This window comes from Hoplias malabaricus, chromosome 18, assembly GCF_029633855.1.
Source record: "Hoplias malabaricus isolate fHopMal1 chromosome 18, fHopMal1.hap1, whole genome shotgun sequence".
Taxonomy (NCBI): domain Eukaryota; kingdom Metazoa; phylum Chordata; class Actinopteri; order Characiformes; family Erythrinidae; genus Hoplias; species Hoplias malabaricus.
Genome location: NC_089817.1, coordinates 9,040,055 through 9,058,963, shown reverse-complemented (window position 1 = coordinate 9,058,963; position 18,909 = coordinate 9,040,055). Strand labels below are relative to the sequence as shown.

Below are 18,909 nucleotides of genomic sequence, written 5' to 3'. Positions count from 1 at the left end.
TACACAAAAATAAAGACACCATTTCATTCCAACATCAAAGATAACATTTATTTGTGTCAAGTGTCATTAATATATAATAATGAATAAAATGCATAGTCAGTGTCCCTTAAACATTTAAGAACTTCAGCTATCAGTTTAAATATCAGTGTTTTTAAAGTAATACAACTGATAAGATTATGTTAACATGGTGCATCCCTAGTTATGCTCCCTCCAGGCTTTACTAACTTTGTAGCGTAACTTGTGTGGCAAAAGTGGCAAAACACGCTCAGGTTCCTTAGATTTGGTACTGTTTCCCTCTTTATCTTGAATGATTACTGGACCATTGCCTTGTATGTAAGGGTCATGCCCTATATGAGTGGGGCCACAGTTAGTCTGGGGTCGGGTGAACCCCGGGGCCACCATATCACCTTCATCATAGTGCCCAGAATAATTGTGGCTTAAGTTCATATTTGGACTGCTATAGCTTTGAACGGCTTCTCTTTGACACTCAGGAACACACAGGTTTGATGGAGAGTTTCTATCTCCAAATGCAGGGATTCCCAGGTGGCAGTGCACACTTCTGTCCATCTGCTGAATGTTATCAAGGACTTGGGCTCTCAGGACGTTCGCGGAAGTGCATTTTTCCATCCCTGGGTCGTATGTTGGACCCAGACGCATTTGACCTCGGCAGGAGAAGGAATAACGTGAAAGTCCGTCAGTTCCAGGCAAGGGGTCGGGAAAGTCCGTTAAAGAGGCCAGACAGGAGGCTCTAGAGGACATATAAGTGTCTCTGTAGGGTCCTTGGCTCACAGAATGACCCACAGTAGCATCGAAGTGGTTTTTGACGCCGATGTTGTAATGAATCGCGGAAAGTGCCGCCTTCAGTTTCTCGTTTTCTCGCAGGAGTTCAACGGCTCTCGCCTCGAGCAGACTCTCCTCCATACGCCTGCGCAGTCGCGACCTCTTCGCAGACTCGTTGTTTCGGCTCCGTTTAAGCCAGTACGTGTCGTCTTTCTGGTCCTCCGGCGTGAACTCTCTCTTACGACGCGTTGTGGCGCCTCTCTTTACGGTCATGTCCGACTTGTGCCCGTTAACAGAGCTCCCGTATCTGTCATTATCGCTATAAAGTCGGTTATCCGGGACCAGCTCCGGATGAGTGCAACAGGTGATGGAGGAAGACATGTCTACAAGTGCGCTCTATACGAAATATCACTTCAAGAAAAAACACGTTTCCACGCCTTTGTGCACATTTCCCAGCTTAATAAACTTAAAATGAAGCTCAAGGACGCACAAAGCTGTTAAATATGAAGTAGTCACACTTCCGGAACCAGGGCATATTGACGCCCCCTTAGCAACCATTGGTTCGCCCCGAGGTCCGTATCCCACACGTTAAGGGGTAGAGTACATGTTTCGCTCCACATCGCAGACTACTGCATCAAATACACCATCTCAACGCATTGGACTTGATTCCAAAATTTCTTTGCCGGAGACTACGAAATATCATTCTATTTTCTTTTGGCATTTTTGTGGCAGCACATTCCCTGGAGCCAAAATGCTGTTTCTGGGAGCAGTGTATTAATGTATTAGCTTTTTGTCTCTAAACTGACTCTAAATATGACTTTCGAAACATATTGGGTAGATATAACTACATGAAACAATGACCTATTGGATTTACAGACACACAGTGTATGCATAAGGTGAAATAATTTAAAATGAAAGTTAAAAAAATATATATACATTGTGCATTCATAATATTTGACCTTTCCAATGCAAACAAAATGGATATAAAAATACAGCAGCATTCCTTAAGGCTTAAAATTGGTCTCTGATTAAGTTGACATTTTATGCAAATTACATCATGCTCTGCAAATCAGCTTAATCCCTGAAAAAGTAAATACTGAACGGAATAATAACCCGAATAAGAAAAACAATTGTATGTAATGTAAAAATATGAAAGAAAATTCACGTTTTGTGCCACATATTGCTTTATTTGACACTCCATTTTGCTGAATGTACACAATATATGATTAAGTTCTATTATAACAACTTGGTAAAAAGCAAGTATCTGTTTTTAAACAAAATTAAAGTTATATTGCTGGCTAAACAAAATTATTCTTAAAAGGAGAAAGAAAAACCAAAAGATCAATTTCATTTAGAGAAAAAAAAATGACATAAATTACAAAATTTACATCAGCGTTTCAACCTTATAAAAAGAACTTAAAACATAATCAGTTAGATAATTTGGGGCAAACACTGGCCTCTCTATTTCTTTAGGCACTAATATTTTTAAGGCAGTTTGTGTCACAGTGTTCTGTAAATTTAGGTCAGTCACTTAAAAACTGGTGCTGCATTATCTTAGCCCTGTGGCCACATTCATACTCAGTGGGATATACTCAACACAAGCATCAATGCAGTAAACAGTAAATCTCCTTCTCATTTTACTGAGAACAGGAGAGACATTAGGAACACAAATTGCTTGACATTTCATATATCATAGTCTTAAAGTGAAAACAAAAACAAAGGTTTGAAGACATTAATGGGATGGCAAGTATAGAAATCCTTATAAAAAGATACAATGCTTCATGTTGCACAGCAACAGTAAGAACACAAATTCTTCTGAATGGCTTTGCAACAAGTTTGATTAAAAAAGTAAAACGGTCCTTATGTCTTGTCAGCAACCCACCTATTGGAGACAGGTGAGAATTTAGATTCTTCATTGCAGACCTTTGAAGGCAGCTTAATGTTAGCTGTAACCAGTCCTAGAGGTACAGCATCAAAACATGAAGGTCAACTTGTAGTGATGCCAAAAGCCCTATAAATAGTGTTTACCTTTTTCTCTCAAGCAATGGTTTCCCTTCACTGTTTTTCAAACTGATGATGAACAAGCAACTGTACAAAGTCACACATCACAGAACATGACTAGCTGTAGTTTCATCCTTAACGTCCCCCTACGCCTCTGAATGCATCTCAATGTCATCAATCTGTGGGCTGTCATTGTCCCCTAAAAGCTCCGTTTCAGGGACAGATATGTCCTCATTGTGAAGACCATTCTGGGAAGCACCATCTGCCATGTTCTCCTCTGCTGCTTTAGCATCTTCACCCAGGAGGCCAGCCTTCTCTGTGCCTGAGGCATTGGACGGCGCTGTGGTCACATAGCCTGTGCTGGTCGAGCCACTGCCACTGTGATGTGACCCTGCTTTCACTACCAGTTGTGGATGCATTTGCTGCGAGGACATTTGCATGGGGATCTGCATGGGGTAGAAGTTCTGGAGGTATGGATAGGCAGGAACTGGCTGGTAGCCGTTAACAGGGATGTAAAGCTGAGGAGGTACCATGGGCCTCATCTGGCCCTTCATGGGCATAAACTGGGGCTGGGGAAAGGGCGAAGCTTTTTTGGGCGTGACGTACCGAGCGGCACTGATGTTGCTGACCGGGCTTGTGCTGAGAGAACTAGTCTGGGTGGTGTTGCTGGCACCGGAAGTCTGTGCTGAGCTGTTGTAGTTGGACAAGCTTTCCCAAGTACGCAAGCGAGCGTGGATGTCCTTGAAGCGTGGCCGCCGTGCTGGGAACTCATTCCAGCACTCCAGCATGAGCGTGTAGATCCAAGAAGGACAGTCATCAGGGCAGGACAGCACTTGTCTATTGCGTACCATCTCAATAACATCTTGGTTTGAGTAGCCACAGTAGGGCTGCAGGCCATAGCTGAAGATCTCCCACAGCACCACGCCGTAGGACCAGATGTCAGAGTCGGTGGATAACTTGCCATACATGATGGCCTCTGGAGACATCCACCGGATAGGGAAGGGACTGTTGCCCATGAGCTTGTAGTAGTCGGCAGAGTACACCTCCCGAAACAGTCCAAGGTCAAGGATTTTCACGTTGAGCTTGTCGCAGACCAGGATGTTCCTAGCAGCCAGATCTTTGTGGACGACATGGTGACTGGACAGGTACTCCATCCCAGCTGCCACTTGGGTAACTATATGCAGAAAGTCCGCCTGCTCGAGGGCAGACTTGACGGTTTTGTCATCATCCGAACTGCCCACATCAGAATGTGGAGATCGCATAACCAGGAACTCATGGAGATCTCCGTGGCCTGAGTAACTGAAGATCATACTCATGGGCTGCTCTTTGGTCACCACACCCAGGAGGCACACAATGTTGGGATGCTGCAAACGGGAACGAAGCATGGCCTCATGACGGAACTCTTCCCGCAGACTCCCCTCATCTTTGTCTTTCACAGTTTTAATAGCCACAACCTGGGTCTGCTCTCCTGGGGCCGTACCGTAAAGATGACCCTTGTAGACTTTGCCAAAACGGTCCTCTCCAAGCTCCTCCATGAACCGTACAGCAGACATGTTGATTTCTCTGAGCTTTCCCTGAGGAAAAAAAATGTTTATATGGATTAATATCAAATATTTTAGAGCCACTGTAATTATTGCAGTTGGAACCTACGCTTTAGAAATACGTGTAACTATTAGAAAAGGAGCTTTTCAGGTTCCAATGTTCTATTATTTATACAAATAATTGTAAAAAAGTAGCTATAGTAAATGACAGATAAGCCATTGTATGCAGGCAAATATTTGTTTACAATGAAAATAAAAGTAGCAATAGCAGCAGTACCTGATGCTTGTGCTGGTTGAGGAGAGGCATCTCCATGTCCTGACTGGGAGAGGCAGTAAGTTGCCGGCGAGGAGGAGTGTCAGCAGACTCTTTCTGCTTATTACGGCACATACAGACCAGGAAGAAGAGGCAGGCAATGACCAGTGGGATGGCAATACTGGGGATGAGGATGTAGAGGATCTCCTTTTTTACATTCTCTGGAGGCTCTGGAATTGTAGTGTAAAGCAGTGAAAAGTTACTTGATGTATTTTCTCTTATGTGATTCATTAATTCACAGATTTATTCATTAATTCATTAATATAACTGCCTGCATGGTGTCATCAAATTATTATGCTGGACCACCAAGTCACTGGATATTGCGCATAAAATAAAATGTTGTGACCGGAGTACTGGGCTCCCCCTGGTGGTACTTTAGCTGTGAAAATCTAAGGTCCTACTTACTGCATGGATGGATGTCACAGAGATCCACCCTCACACGTGGATCGAGTGTGAAGCACCAAGGAGCTTCCAACTCCCCTTTGGGGTTTCTGCAGAAGTTGTGTCCTCCTCTGAGCTCAGGATACTCCTCAGGGAGCAAGCGATGGTTGTGTGGGTATTGGGCATTCCACGGCTGGCACTGGTAGCCAGATTTGGTCATGCTCACAGTTCCTCTGTAATTAGCTCCACTTCCATTATAGCAGCTGTGATCTGGGGGAGAATCTTTCACAAGGACTAAGAATTAGCTGAGAAAATGGACAGCTGTCTGCAAATCCAATGATAAAACTGTGAGGTCTTTTCTACTGAGGTAAAAGAAAACACCCACACCCAGGTCTATAGTACAAGCACCACAAGAGGGCACCCTTCATTCTCACTTTTTCTGAAAACAGACCAAGATAATCAAGATTCTGTTTGACCACAACAAGATGATCAAATATTCAAATGTGATGCTGCATGTTTTATGTTTAATATACAGTTGTAAGCAGATGTTTTCATGCCCTTGGTCAAATAATATGTTAGATTAAAATGATTGAAAATAAGGTCACGTCCATTTTAGAGCACACACATTTGCACTTACTGTACAAAGTCCTCAGTTTAGCGTAAGGGAAAATGGGCCATGTATATTTTATGTTGCATTTTCCACAATATTTTGAACACGCAAACAGTTACAGTGATAAACAATTTGCACAAAAATGCCATACCCTTTATAGCAGGGATATTTAATTAAAATTTTGTAAGGTCCAGTTAGAGAAAATTTCCTAAAGTGCATTATGATTCAGTGTCATATGCTGTACACTAAAGTAACCTAGTAGTTAAAACAACATTTTATATAGGGAACAACTGAATGACAAATAAAATTACACGTACAATTACAATTTAGTATATTTCAATAATATTTATGATCAGTTTTCACACAGGGATTGGACGAATTATACGGTAAATAAAATGTTTGCTCATTGTTTCATTTTTACATTATACTTGCAATGATTTAAAATGGCACGGTGTCTGTGAGGAGTGTGGTGTGTTCTCCCTGTGTCCGCGTGGGTTTCCTCCGGGGGCTCCGGTTTCCTCCCACAGTCCAAAAACACACGTTGGTAGGTGGATTGGCGACTCCAAAGTGTCCATAGATGTGAATGTGTGTGTGTGTGTGTGTGTGTGTGTGTGTGTTGCCCTGTGAAGGACTGGCGCCCCCTCCAGGGTGTATTCCTGCCTTGCGCCAATGATTCCAGGTAGGCTCTGGACCCACTGCGACCCTGAACTGGATAAGCGGTTACAGATAATGAATGAATGAATGAATGATTTAAAATGTCTCATTCTCTCACAGTGTAAACAGTAACCAGGCTCTGTTTGCTAAAAGGTGGGACTTTCTCTGTAAACAGACGCCTTGTTGAGTGTTCTGATTGAATACTCAGGTCTTTTTGGCTGAGTAGTGTGATGTATGATATGCACAGCACATGAGATTGGCCTATGAGTTTCCTGGGCTGCTAAACTAGAAGAATTAAGGCAGTTTAATGAGACACACTGTTTTAAATTAAATAGTTCTTAACAGCTTATGAGATCCTAATAGGACAATATCTGGCTTGGGACCTGGATTGTTTTCCACCTATAAGTGACCTTTGCTATAGAGGACATATATTAACGTAATGCCATTGTCACTTGGAGCATGTTATTTGACCAAAGGCTCATCAATATTTGAGCATGATTGCATGCTATAACAGGGATTATTTACTGGAGGCCACCAGCCAGTTAAGAGAACTTATTTGTTCTGCTTCGTCTCCCAACACAACTGATCCAGGTAATCTGAGTTCTGCATGCCTTAGGTGTATTGGAATGCAAAAGAGAACAAATATGCAAGCTGGCCAGGGAGCCTCTAAGAGTGGTTTGCAAAGCAGGGCTTGATTAGGCAGGCTTCTATTTACAGTGGGTTTAACAAAGAACTTATTGTCAGCATCTGAAAGGCATACAGGAGGCAGGGAGTGTGGAAGGGGCACCTACATGTCCCCAGGCGATCAAGTGGGACCCCAATTCTCATGCAGCTGGCAGCGTCAGGGGAGCCTGGGGGGGGCAGCTGGTTGCAGTCAGGCAGTTCCAGCTGCATGAGGATGAGTGGGTTGGAACGGGCAATGGTGTACTCTGTCCGGCACAGGTCGTTCTCCAGAGCTTCGCACTCGTCCCTGCACAGCTGCCTCTGCCGTGGACCCCTGGTGCCCTCCTCACACAGGGGGAAGACATAGTGACAGAAGGAGGGGATGGCAAACTGGGAGCACTGGTCGGACAGATGAGTGGATGTGCCGATCATGGTGAATGCAGCTAAGGGAGAGAGAAATAGTGGAGAATGGTAAAGGTCAAAAAACTCCTGCAGACATGAAAAGTTTAGACACACCTGGTCGAATGAAAATTAACGGACACAATGAAGATCATACCCCCCTCCCCCCACCTCCCACGGGACCTCTTTACACTTTTATACTGAATGATCCCTATCAGTTCTATATTTTGTTTGAAACGCATCTAAATTCTTCAACATCTGAAAAAGACAAAAGGCACCAGAAGAAAACAGTTTCGTAACCTGAGCCTTTTTCAGTTTGGGGCAATTTTCCATTGAGCTAAAACACTGGAGCCTTAGTTGAGAGAGATTACATGTAAATAAAAGTAATGAAATTACACGAACTCAATTTCCTGAGGGAAGCAAAGCCAAACATGACATCAGCAGAGAGATTTTGGGCTAAAGAATAGTAGGACCTTATTTTGCCTGACAGAGTTATTGCAAAGAATTTATTTCATTTCATCACTTGATGATAAGATTAAAGTCCTGAAGTTCTGTTTCTTTGTCCTCCAGGTTTCTCAGACCTTAGTTACGACAAGCAGATGTTTCCAAAGCTGGCATCAATTTCATGATGGAAAAAAAGCATGCATTTTAATCTCTAACATGAACGAAAATATCTTCACTCATTTGATGCATTACATACTACAATAAATTCAGTACATATGAAACTTCTGCAAATAATACCTACCACATGCCTTCACACACGGGTCCCCTACAGTTATATTTCTCGTGATATCTAACACCTGACTGTTAACTGTAGTGCACAGTTTGTTTGTTGTTGTTTTGAAATAAGAGTTTAAAATACATAAAAACTTTCCTCTCGGGAAATGTGGTTTCCATCCAGTTAAATGTTTACGATACTGGGTACGGATCTCGGTTCATGTAAAGCAAGGCTGGCACGCTCGCAGTTCCTCTATAATTAGTAACACTACCATTATAGCAGCTGTGATATAGCAGCTCATAATAGTTTAAGCATTCATTCATTTTCTGTAACTGTTTCATCCTGATCAGGGTCATGGTGAGTCTGGAGCCTGTTCCGTATCAATGGATGCAAGGCCATCACATGGATACACACCTTCATTCACTCATTCATTCATTATCTGTAACTGCTTATCCAGTTCAGGGTCACAGTGGGTCCCTGAAGAACACACCAAGCCCCTCACAGAAAGTGTCTGGAGGCAGGGATTGACTCCCCCATTGCCCTGGACTTGTGTGGTAGCAACAATACGTGTGGCACCATCATGTCGCCACACTACTATTAAACAGTTCAAAAATACTGTGATGCTGAAATTGATCAAAAATTATGAAGTGATAGAATTACTGGAATTCTAGGTTTGCCTAAAGGTAGTTATGTATGCTACTGAATTTTAAAGCCTGAAACTTACAGTCAAATATACAGAAACACCAGTGCTTTTAAAGTTAAATCTATTCTTTTTTTTTGTACTGAGTGTTCCTCACCTGTGATACGGTTCTCAATTTCCCCCTGCATCTGCAGAGACTCCACATAGATGCTCCTGTTCCCAATAAAGCGAGCACACGCAATTCCCCGGTACGGCTGACAGAAACCCTTCTCGTGAGTCCTGATGAACACAAAACAGAAGATAAGAGGATTATAAATGCTGAACTTCATTTTACGACATTATTATACGGTCATTATCCAGGATCAACAAAAACGAAATGAGCCCCATGTCAGTGGGAAAGTGAGAAAATGAAACATGAGCCAAAAGACTTCAGAGAGTCGTCAGGTCAGAATGGTATTGATGTCTGTTCACACTTCAGAAAAGAAAAAACCTTTAATTCCCAATTTTCAATATCAACTCTGAAGAAGTTGGAGTTCTCTCCTGTGGGAAAGATTTATGGACATGCTGCCATTTTTGTCCCATTTGTGAAAACTTTAAGAACTAATCATAGTCTCGTTCATGCACTCTTCGTTTGTCCTGAGTTTCTGTTAGAGTCCGAAGTCTCCAAAAGCTGCCACCTTCAAAAACGTCTACAAATTATGTATACCAAATGCGCCAAGGCAAATACATCTTAGGACATTACACCCCTCACAGCTGCTATGTAAAGTGTCCCATGTTTCTTTAATGAAGGCTAAGAAGTCTCAGTAATATGCCCCAGTGAAAGGGCTGCAGTCTCTGCTGGTAATGCAATACCTCTTATGAGAAACCACCATCAAATTGGCACCAGGCTGGTATTTTAATCAAACAACTCACTAGAGAGTTGAAACCATGCAGCGGAAACACAGTAAAAGCAAATACACACACACACACAACTCTGTACTCATATTCTCTACAACAATCACATTAAGCTTAACTAATTTTCCTTCCATTGCACACTCGAGCCTGGAACACGAACTGTTTACCTACATTAGAACTTAGTATTAACTTTCAAAAACTGCATACCCCCAAACAGTTCCAGACCACACAAAATAAGCATGAAATTCTGTATTAGTGGTCACCCACTCAGCATGTGTTTTTGTATAAGGTGCTTAGCCTGTATTTAACTCATTAGCACCCTTTACAGTTTTCCATTCACAGCGTGGAAGCAAGATACAGAGCCATAGCCAAAATAACAACAGACGTCACCTTTAAATTACTCCAAGACAACAACATCTATTAGAGCTTTTCCACTAAAAGAAATCTGGTTCTTGAACCGGTTCAAGTTCCTTATTCTTGGAACCTTGGTTCTTTCCAGTGAATCAGCCCATGTTTCTACACGTTTAGAGGGGAACCAGGAATATGTCATTAACAGTGGGCATCGCTGTGGCCAAATACAGCACCAGAACCAAAGATAAACTGTTAGAGTCATGACAGGGTCAATGTTTATACTTTGTTTAATGTGGAGTCAGATCAGAGTGAGATATAATACGTGTGTAAATATTGCCAAGTTTAGACCTGTCCTGCTGAGCTTGTGAACAGCGGAGAAACGTAACCAAGAGCTGCAGCTCTGACCAATGCATGGTATCGCGCCAAACAGCACCAGATATCCACAAAAACGGAGCGCATATGTGTTTTATTTCCTATTGTTTATTTATTTCCTATGGGGCATTTAAGATTTGACATAAAACATGTTCACTACTAAACCAGCCTTATACACTGAAAATATTAAAGCAAAAAAAAAAAAAAAAAAAAAAAAAAAAAAAAAAAAAAAAAAAAAAATTACAATCAGTAGCCCCTCCCTTTGGGGGTTTGCCCTTTGGGGGGCATAGTGGTTAGCACATTCGCCTCTCAGCGCTGGGATCTTGGGTTCAGGTCCCATCTGGGTGGAGTTTCCATGTTCTCCCTGTGTCTGCGTCGGTTTCCTCCCACAGTCCAAAAACATGGAGGGTAGGTGAATTGGCTTCTCTAATAAATGTCCTGGTGTGAGAGTGAATTAGTGTGTGCAACAGATATGGATTGGTGCTCTGTCCTGGGTGAAATCCTAGTGCCCGATGCAGTCCTCCAGGTGGACGGTCGTTCCTGGTCGAGAGTACACTGTGCACGTTTGGCTGCCGCTTCTCACCAGTGTGTGTGTGGATTGAGTTTTCTGAGCGTTCTGAGCAGTGTAGATTGTAAAGCGTCCTTGGGTATCTAGAAAGGCGCTATATAAGTGTAACGATAGATAGACCACCAACCAGAGACCAAATGTTCAGTATCAGAACCTAAATAAACTTTCACATTGCTAGCTACAGTACCTGCTATGTCAGAATATGCAGGTTACATCTATTTAAAGGTTATAGAAGGTTTATAAGACAAAACTTTAGCTCGAGAAATATTAGCGAATAGACAACTCTGACCGATCCAGACGTGATCAGTCAGGTCCCACCAGGTTCTGAAATATTTCAGCTGCAATTCCCAGCCGCGAGGATGTGCTAAACTCAGGAAGTGGCTCTGTGGGTTTTTGTCAGAGGAATTCAGCAGAACTCACGTTGATTGTTTATTGCCCTATCTATTGCTAGCTGTTTTTCTCATCATTCTCAATCCCTGTGCTGACCGCAGTTACCATGTCCTCTGCTCCTGTGTATGCAGTTATGAAAGGGATGATATTGATTTGCACCGAAAAACACTAAAGAGACTGAAGATCAGGGGCTACATTTTGGGTCTCAGCAATGGGAACTGGAGATAAATGATAGGATTAGACATGTCAGTGCTGTCAGGATAAAGACCTTGCATCAGCATTTGGTTTCTTCATTACTGACATAATTTTAAAACTACAGTTGAAGGTTAAATTGTGTGCAAATATAGTGAACAGACCAACATGCTCCAAAATGACTACGGAGAAGATATAGTTCCAACTTTGAAAGTTCATCACCTGGAAAGTCAGTGTTTTGAGGTACAATGGTTTTGATCCATAAGCGAAAGTAAAAATATATATATTCTGTCAAGGCCCTACTTAGCAGCATAATAGTTTGGGACTGGCAAAGAAATTTGGTTTAGTGAAACTGACATTTTCCAGGGCTGCATCAGTCATGCTGGAAGCATTAATCCACACTAACTTTGAGTGTATGAGTGTGTGCCTGACAGAACTGTACATGAAATCTGAGAGTGGGGGGGTTGGGAAGCCTTCCCCATCAACACAAACCGAAGGCTTTCCACATATAATCAGTTCCAGAAGCTTAAGCATTAATACAAGGAGAGGACTTCAGAGGGTAAAGGATACCTTAAGACACTCTAAGTGAAAGTGGCAGATATGACTAAGTCCACATTGCTTTGCTTCCAATGATACCCAGCGTGTCCAGCATCATTAAAGCTAGCCCATGGTGCCAGGCAGGAAACAACAGAGCACATTCTGGAGAAATGGAGGGACCAAAGGGAGACAAACAAAGCACACGGCCTGTCTTTATTTTACAAAACATTCAGCCCTGGAGACACAGACGACATGGACCTAAACAAGCTGTGAAAAACAGAATAAAAATCTGAATAAAGAACTAGTCACCAATCAGTGAAAAGTGTGATAAAACCCTTCTATGTGAGACTCACGCTAAACCTTCCTGCCGTTCTTAGTCGATTTGGAAATGTTTTGCTTTAGTGTCTATGTTCTTATCTCAGTAAAGACCTCTTGACTGCTCTACATCCTTTCAGACCCACACAGTTGTATTGATTCTCATAGTGAAGGGATGGACAAAAGCCCTGTGGACGTTTGGAGATCTGAGATTATGTTTAAGTACTGTTTATCTGATGGGGACAGGTCCTTCATAGCCTTTACATCTCTCTTTTATCTGTATATTTCAATATGTTTTGGAAACTGCTGTTTTTCACCTATAATATTCCTCCTATTGTCTAATTATCTAATCCTCATCTTCTGGAAAAAAAAAGAAAATAATTGAAAGAAATGAAATGTGATCACTGACATTTGCACTACTAATGTATATTTTTTCTCTTCCAGTTATGAGATTGAAAAATGTGAATGGATAATGTGTGTGTGTGTGTGGGGGGGGGGGATTAGATGACCCCCCTACTCAACAAAAGAATTTTGCCCTATTCACATTTCATTTAGCTGAAGTCTCACCATGGCGCGTTGCCAGAGGAGCAGTCATTGGCCAAAACGCCGGTCCGGCCGACATCAATATCACATATGGTTACAATTTTACTGCAGTTTAAAGTGGCTGGGAGAAATTTTCTCTCCACAGAAAATGTTTGAAGACTTCATCTTAACAAGAATTAGATTTACTTCCTACGTCTTTTGTCAAAAAAAAAAAAAATTAAATAAAAATGTGGCAGAGGGGAAAAAATATAATGTCAATTCTTCTTGTATACATCTATAAACAGAAGAATTTATTGAGTTACCACAAGTATGCGTCTAACTCACACAAACGTGGACTGAATAAAATGTTTTTAATAAAAGCACAGGTAAAAGTTTTAATGAAAAAAAAAACAAAAAAAACAAAAACAAATAAAACCATTGATGTTCCTGCAGCTCATGAGCACATATGGAGTTTGTTGTTGTGAGTCCGTGAGGAGGAGAAAAACCACATGCTCTCATCTGCACCCTTTTACTCAGACACACTTTTGTTTCCATAAAAATATGCCTTTATGTGGCTGAGTCTTCCTAAATAGTCTGTGCTCTGAAAACCCACCGACTGGGACAGCTACGCCTTCGCCCTCGGATCGAATCGCCGCCGATTCTTCTTCTCACTGAGAGTAATGGAAGCCGTCTGGAGCCTATATTTGTGCAGAGGCGTCTCGCACGGGGCGACTTCAAAAGACACAAGCAGCAGTGTGGCTTTTTTATTCACAAAAGGGAAGAAACATGAGTTGATTTTTTTGCAGGACATTCTACTAAATCTCCCTTTTGTTGTCTTCCTGCTGAGGGAATGGCTCCAACCTTTTTTCTCGGAGGAGAACGTGTGACAGAGATCGTGGCGAGGACAGTTCAGTTTGTCTTGAAGCTCCAGACGTGTCATGGATTTCTGAAACCCGAGAAGAGTTTACTGGTCCGACTCGTGAACACGGAGCAGGAACAGAGGAGGTGTTGTGTATGGTCTAGAGAGGTGCCCAGGGTGATGGAGCTGAGGGGGCGGACTACACACAGCACTCTGTACAATGTGGACTAAATACTATACTACAGGCATATGTCCAAATGTTTGTAGAAATTTCTTACAATTACGAGATGCAATGGGATGCTCTGAAGCAGCTGCACATAGGTCTGCACTCACCAAGCTCAATGCCAGTGGTATAAAGCCTCTCAGTGGAACAGTGGAAATATGTTCACAAGACTGCTTTTTGAAAGGGACATATGGGGAAGCCAATCAAAACAATGTTGTTTACATATATCAGTGGTTGGAAAGTGGTCGGATGATTGTAAATTTGATCTGCTTTGGTACATAAAACCACACAAAGGCTTCTGATCAAATAAAGATCAATAAAGATGTCAAAGAGACAGCTTGTGGAGTTCTGCTCAGTGGCTCAGTGCTTGCTCGCGTCTGGTTCCACACAACAAGCACAATGTCCTCTTTCAAAAACAGCATCCTGCAGCTGAAGCAGACTTGTGCTGTGCTGGTGCATTCTTCACACACATATGGATAAAGTAATAGAATTAAAGATCAGAAAAAGGACACTGCTGAGCGGAACTGGAGGAAAATGGGTCTGAAGTCAAACATCTGTGTACTCGATTCAAAAAGAGGGGAATAAAGCTCCCAATGGACGAGGAGTCGTGATCTTACACAGTGCCCAGTCAGGCTCTGACACACGCCAGATGGCCTGCTGCAGGAATGTCTGACCACTACCTGAGCAAAGAGCTCCACAGTACTCAGCACTGTTTAAAAATGATCATCACCTGGACAGTAACTGTTTCTTCCTGTAACACTAATGTAGAACCTTAAATGTCAGAAACCAAGAAATATCTGTTTTCTACAACAGCTTGTATAATCTCCACAAAGAAACATGGAACAAAAGACCTCTGGAGCAAGTGCACATGAGCTTAAGTTCACCAAGCTCCATGCAAAACATGTGGAAACTGTGGAGTTTCATTCATTGCCTGTAACCGCTTATCCAGGGTCGAGGGGGTCGTGGTGAGTCTGCAGCGGTGGAGCTATATCCAGTTCTAGGATGAGCTGGAGTGGTATTAGTGATCCAGAATTAATCATCCGACGTACCGGATCTCACTAAGGCTTATGTGGCTGAAAGCAATCAAATCCTTTCAGCAACAATTTATCATTTAAAGTAAAGCCTACCCAGATGCGTAGAGTCCACTGCAGCTGCAAAGGGGAACAATGTCCATTTTAGTATTCTTGATTCAGACAGATATGAAGATGAGTAGAGCTCTAAGCCCAATTTATACTTCTGCGTCGAGCCTACGGCGAAGCCTGACACGTGTCGACGCAGACCACAACGAGTGTGATTAGTCAGAAGTCGGGCAGACTTGTTTAAGTTGAACCGAAGAAGCGCAGAAACATGAATTTGGGGGAGTGCTGGCTTTGTATTAATCACTTTCCTGGCACAAACAACGACCTACTCCCTAAAAAGTGCACTTTAAAGATTCATTCATTCATTATCTGTAACCCTTATCCAGTTCAGGGTCACGGCTGGTCCAGAGCCTACCTGGAATCATTGGGTGCAAGGCGGGAATACACCCTGGAGGGGGCGCCAGTCCTTCACAGGGCAACACACACACACAGTCACTCACACTGTTAATCCACCTACCAACATGTGTTTTTGGACTGTGGGAGGAAACCGGAGCACCCGGAGGAAACCCACACGGACACAGGGAGAACACACCACACTCCTCACTGACAGTCACCCGGAGAAGGTACCGGGAGCTGTGTGACTGCGACACCGTCCCGCCCACTTTAAAGATTTATAAAAGTAATTCTATTACACCACTATCTAGTGTGTGGGCAGGGCAACGCAGACACCAACGCAGAAGTAAAAATTGGCCTTCAGACTGTAAAAGCTCTGTACTGCTGCTTAAGTGGACACACAGGTAGATACCCTGGTCACACTGTATTTATATTATGCAATTCCCTGACCAAACGCAAGATGGAAGGACACAAGCAAATAAACAAGGTCTATGCAAACAAACAAACCAAAAAAAAAGGAAGGCGGAGAATGTATTCTGGACCACAGGGCAGGCTGAGAATACTTAGCCAGATACTTCCTAGCAGACTTTAAAGCTGTAGGAAGCAACTAATTGGGACCGAGCCATTAAATTCTCCACAAACTAGCATGCTAATTACTGGGAAGCTCTATAAAGAAAACAAGCCCAGAAAAGTGCACTAAAAGGCAGTGGCTTAATGGAAGATTTAGTACGAGATGCTGCTACAGTGACACACAACTTATTTCAGCAGGTCATTCCAGTCTACAGCGAATAGCCCCTGATTCACAAAGGGAAAGCTTTAATTGAAATTGACTTGAAAGTCTGTGTCTGATTCCTCACCACAAGATGGCGATAATTATCCCCAAAATAAAAGTTCTGACCAATATATGGAAAAAATGGAACACTTTCTCTTGCCACATGGGCTGCTGGAGTGAGCGCTGGGATTTCCAAATAAAACAGGAGTCAGTGCAGAAGGAGCCAATGACATCCTCACTAAGACCTACACTGGGCAGGGCGGAGGCTTTGAGTCTAGTTTTATGAGTTGCGTGCCCCTGTAATCAACACAAATACACACAGATATACACACACATTTGTTTATGTACAACATCTGGACACAGGGTTACATATCTTAATATTGTCAGTGGGATAAAAGCCTTGTATCTCTGAAACAATAATGTTGTAGGAGAAATAAACATCAATATTTATTTACTGTGGAAATAATGTAAATACATTTTCCAATATTTGTCCTGATCATTCATATATAAATACACACACACACACACACCTTAGAATACTACCTATACATTCCTAGCAGTCGTAGACTTTTGGATCTATATTTATTGGGAATCCTCTTATTAGATTCAAAAAAAAAAAAAAGAAAAGGACTTGCCATTGGTCCTTATTGGACCTGACACTGTAGGACAGCTGTTTTCCAGGTCATTTTTACAAAAAGACACACACACAGATACACTTACCAACAAAGACAGAAAGACAGACAGACAGAAAGACACCAGGCTATCTTCAGGGCAGCAGTGTTTCAATGGAACAAGCAATAGAACAGCAGACAGTCAGACAAAAGCATTCCTGCCCAGCGGAATTTACAGCACTGCTCTCAACTCTTCTAATCTGAGTGACCTGAGACAGAGCACTGGAGCTGCCTGGGGGTCCAACATCATGGAAACAGCACTTATCTCTGTCTCAAACACACACACACACACACACACACACACACACACACACACACACACACACACACGACTATCACTTGCACCTTGTTTTGTTGTCGGTGTGCATGTTGGTGTGTGGGTGGAAATCTATAAAACAACAGCAGGTCCAAAACCCTTAAAATGATTGTTGGAGAGTTTGGGAAGTATTTTACCTGCCAGATGAGGTCAGTGGAGCTATTTTTACTGACCGAGTGTATTTAAGCTGAAGGTACATTGTGTCCTACTATCTCTTTTAAACATTTGACACCAGAGAACTCTATCAGTGTGTAGATGTGATTGTATCTAAAGTACTCCCCATGCTGAACCACACACTAACCCTCCCATCAGCCTCAGAAGAGTTCATCACCTCAGAGTTTACTCCCCTTAGCTCACAAACACCTCAGAGTTTTGTGCACAGATTCCGCTGAGTTAATTATCACTAATTTAATCATATTTGCTCTATATGAAGGGCCTGTTCATATAGATGTTTACATCTCTTATAAACTGTTCTCTAAAGGACCATCCACAGAAACTCGTTGCTTCAAAGAACCTTAAGAGTGTGTTTAAACTTCACTGAATGTCCTTTTAGACGTGGTAGTATTTATTTAAAGTAGGGGAAAGGAACAATTAGGACCGGGCCTCATGCTTTTCTTTCCCCAGCTGAGGGTGACTGCCAGCTCAGTGGTTCTCAGGGAAATTAAGTAGAAGATCGAAAGGCTCTTTGTTGCTGATGGAGGTTTGGGTCCAGCACCAGTCTCCTCCACACACAGCACCTCCACACACAAACATCATCTAAACAAGGCATCCACCCACAGCAACCACACACACAAACGATATCCACAAAAAAATAAGGACCTCCACACAGTCCTCCAACAGTTTACACTCGCTCTCATTGGCTGTCCCTGGTCAAATCAAACTATTTTTAAAGAGGCAGATGACAGGTTAAAGATAGAATTAATGGTAACACTTGATATTGTGCCCTGTTACATTCATTCATTATCTGTAAGCGCTTATCCAGTTCAGGGTCGTGGTGGGTCCAGAGCCTACCTGGAATCATTGGGTGCGAGGGAGGAAACCGGAGCACCTGGAGGAAACCCACACCAATACGGGGAGAACACACCAGACTCCTCACAGACAGTCACCCGGAGCGGGAATCAAACCCACAACCTCCAGGTCCCTGGAGCTGTGTGACTGCGACACTACCTGCTGCGCCACCGTGCCGCCCTTCCTGTTACAGTGTATTTACACAAAGAAAAACACATGTAAAACAAATTAACTACTGACGTATTCACACACAGAACAATAGCTTCCTTTATATTAATACAACTTACTAATCCATCCATCCATTATCTGTAACCGCTTATCCAATTCAGATTCACGGTGGGTCCAGAGCCTACCTGGAATCATTGGGCGCAAGGCAGGAATACACCCTGGAGGGGACGCCAGTCCTTCACAGGGCAAAACACACACTCACACATTCACTCACACCTACGGTCACTTTTGAGTCGCCAATCCACCTACCAACGTGTGTTTTTGGACTGTGGGAGGAAACCAGAGCACCCGGAGGAAACCGACGGAGACACAGGGAGAACACACCACACTCCTCACAGACAGTCACCCGGAGGAAACCCACGCAGACACAGGAAGAACACACCACACTCCTCACAGACAGTCACCCGGAGGAAACCGACGGAGACACAGGGAGAACACACCACACTCCTCACAGACAGTCACCCGGAGGAAACCCACGCAGACACAGGAAGAACACACCACACTCCTCACAGTCACCCA

At 42.8% G+C, this 18,909-nt stretch overlaps 2 protein-coding genes across 5 annotated transcripts in view; both read right to left on the bottom strand.

Annotated features, from left to right (window-relative positions):
* Positions 1-195: 195 nt before the first annotated feature.
* LOC136675162 (NFIL3 like protein-like) lies at positions 196-1,161 on the bottom strand. Its single transcript, XM_066651588.1, has one exon. It carries the CDS (start codon positions 1,159-1,161, stop codon positions 196-198), a length of 966 nt encoding a protein of 321 aa, XP_066507685.1.
* Positions 1,162-2,016: 855 nt separating this feature from the next.
* ror2 (receptor tyrosine kinase-like orphan receptor 2) overlaps positions 2,017-18,909 on the bottom strand; it is a 99,308-nt gene continuing 82,415 nt past the window's right edge. For 3 of the 4 annotated variants that reach the window (XM_066650669.1, XM_066650670.1, XM_066650667.1), the window contains 5 exons: positions 8,858-8,979; positions 7,072-7,386; positions 5,041-5,298; positions 4,600-4,805; positions 2,017-4,355 (listed from right to left, as the gene is read on the bottom strand). In XM_066650669.1, the coding sequence (XP_066506766.1) occupies positions 2,928-4,355; positions 4,600-4,805; positions 5,041-5,298; positions 7,072-7,386; positions 8,858-8,979 (2,329 nt within the window). In that variant the 3' untranslated portion in view covers positions 2,017-2,927. The remainder of the gene's footprint in view (positions 4,356-4,599; positions 4,806-5,040; positions 5,299-7,071; positions 7,387-8,857; positions 8,980-18,909) is intronic. The other variant, XM_066650668.1, reaches the window with a different exon arrangement.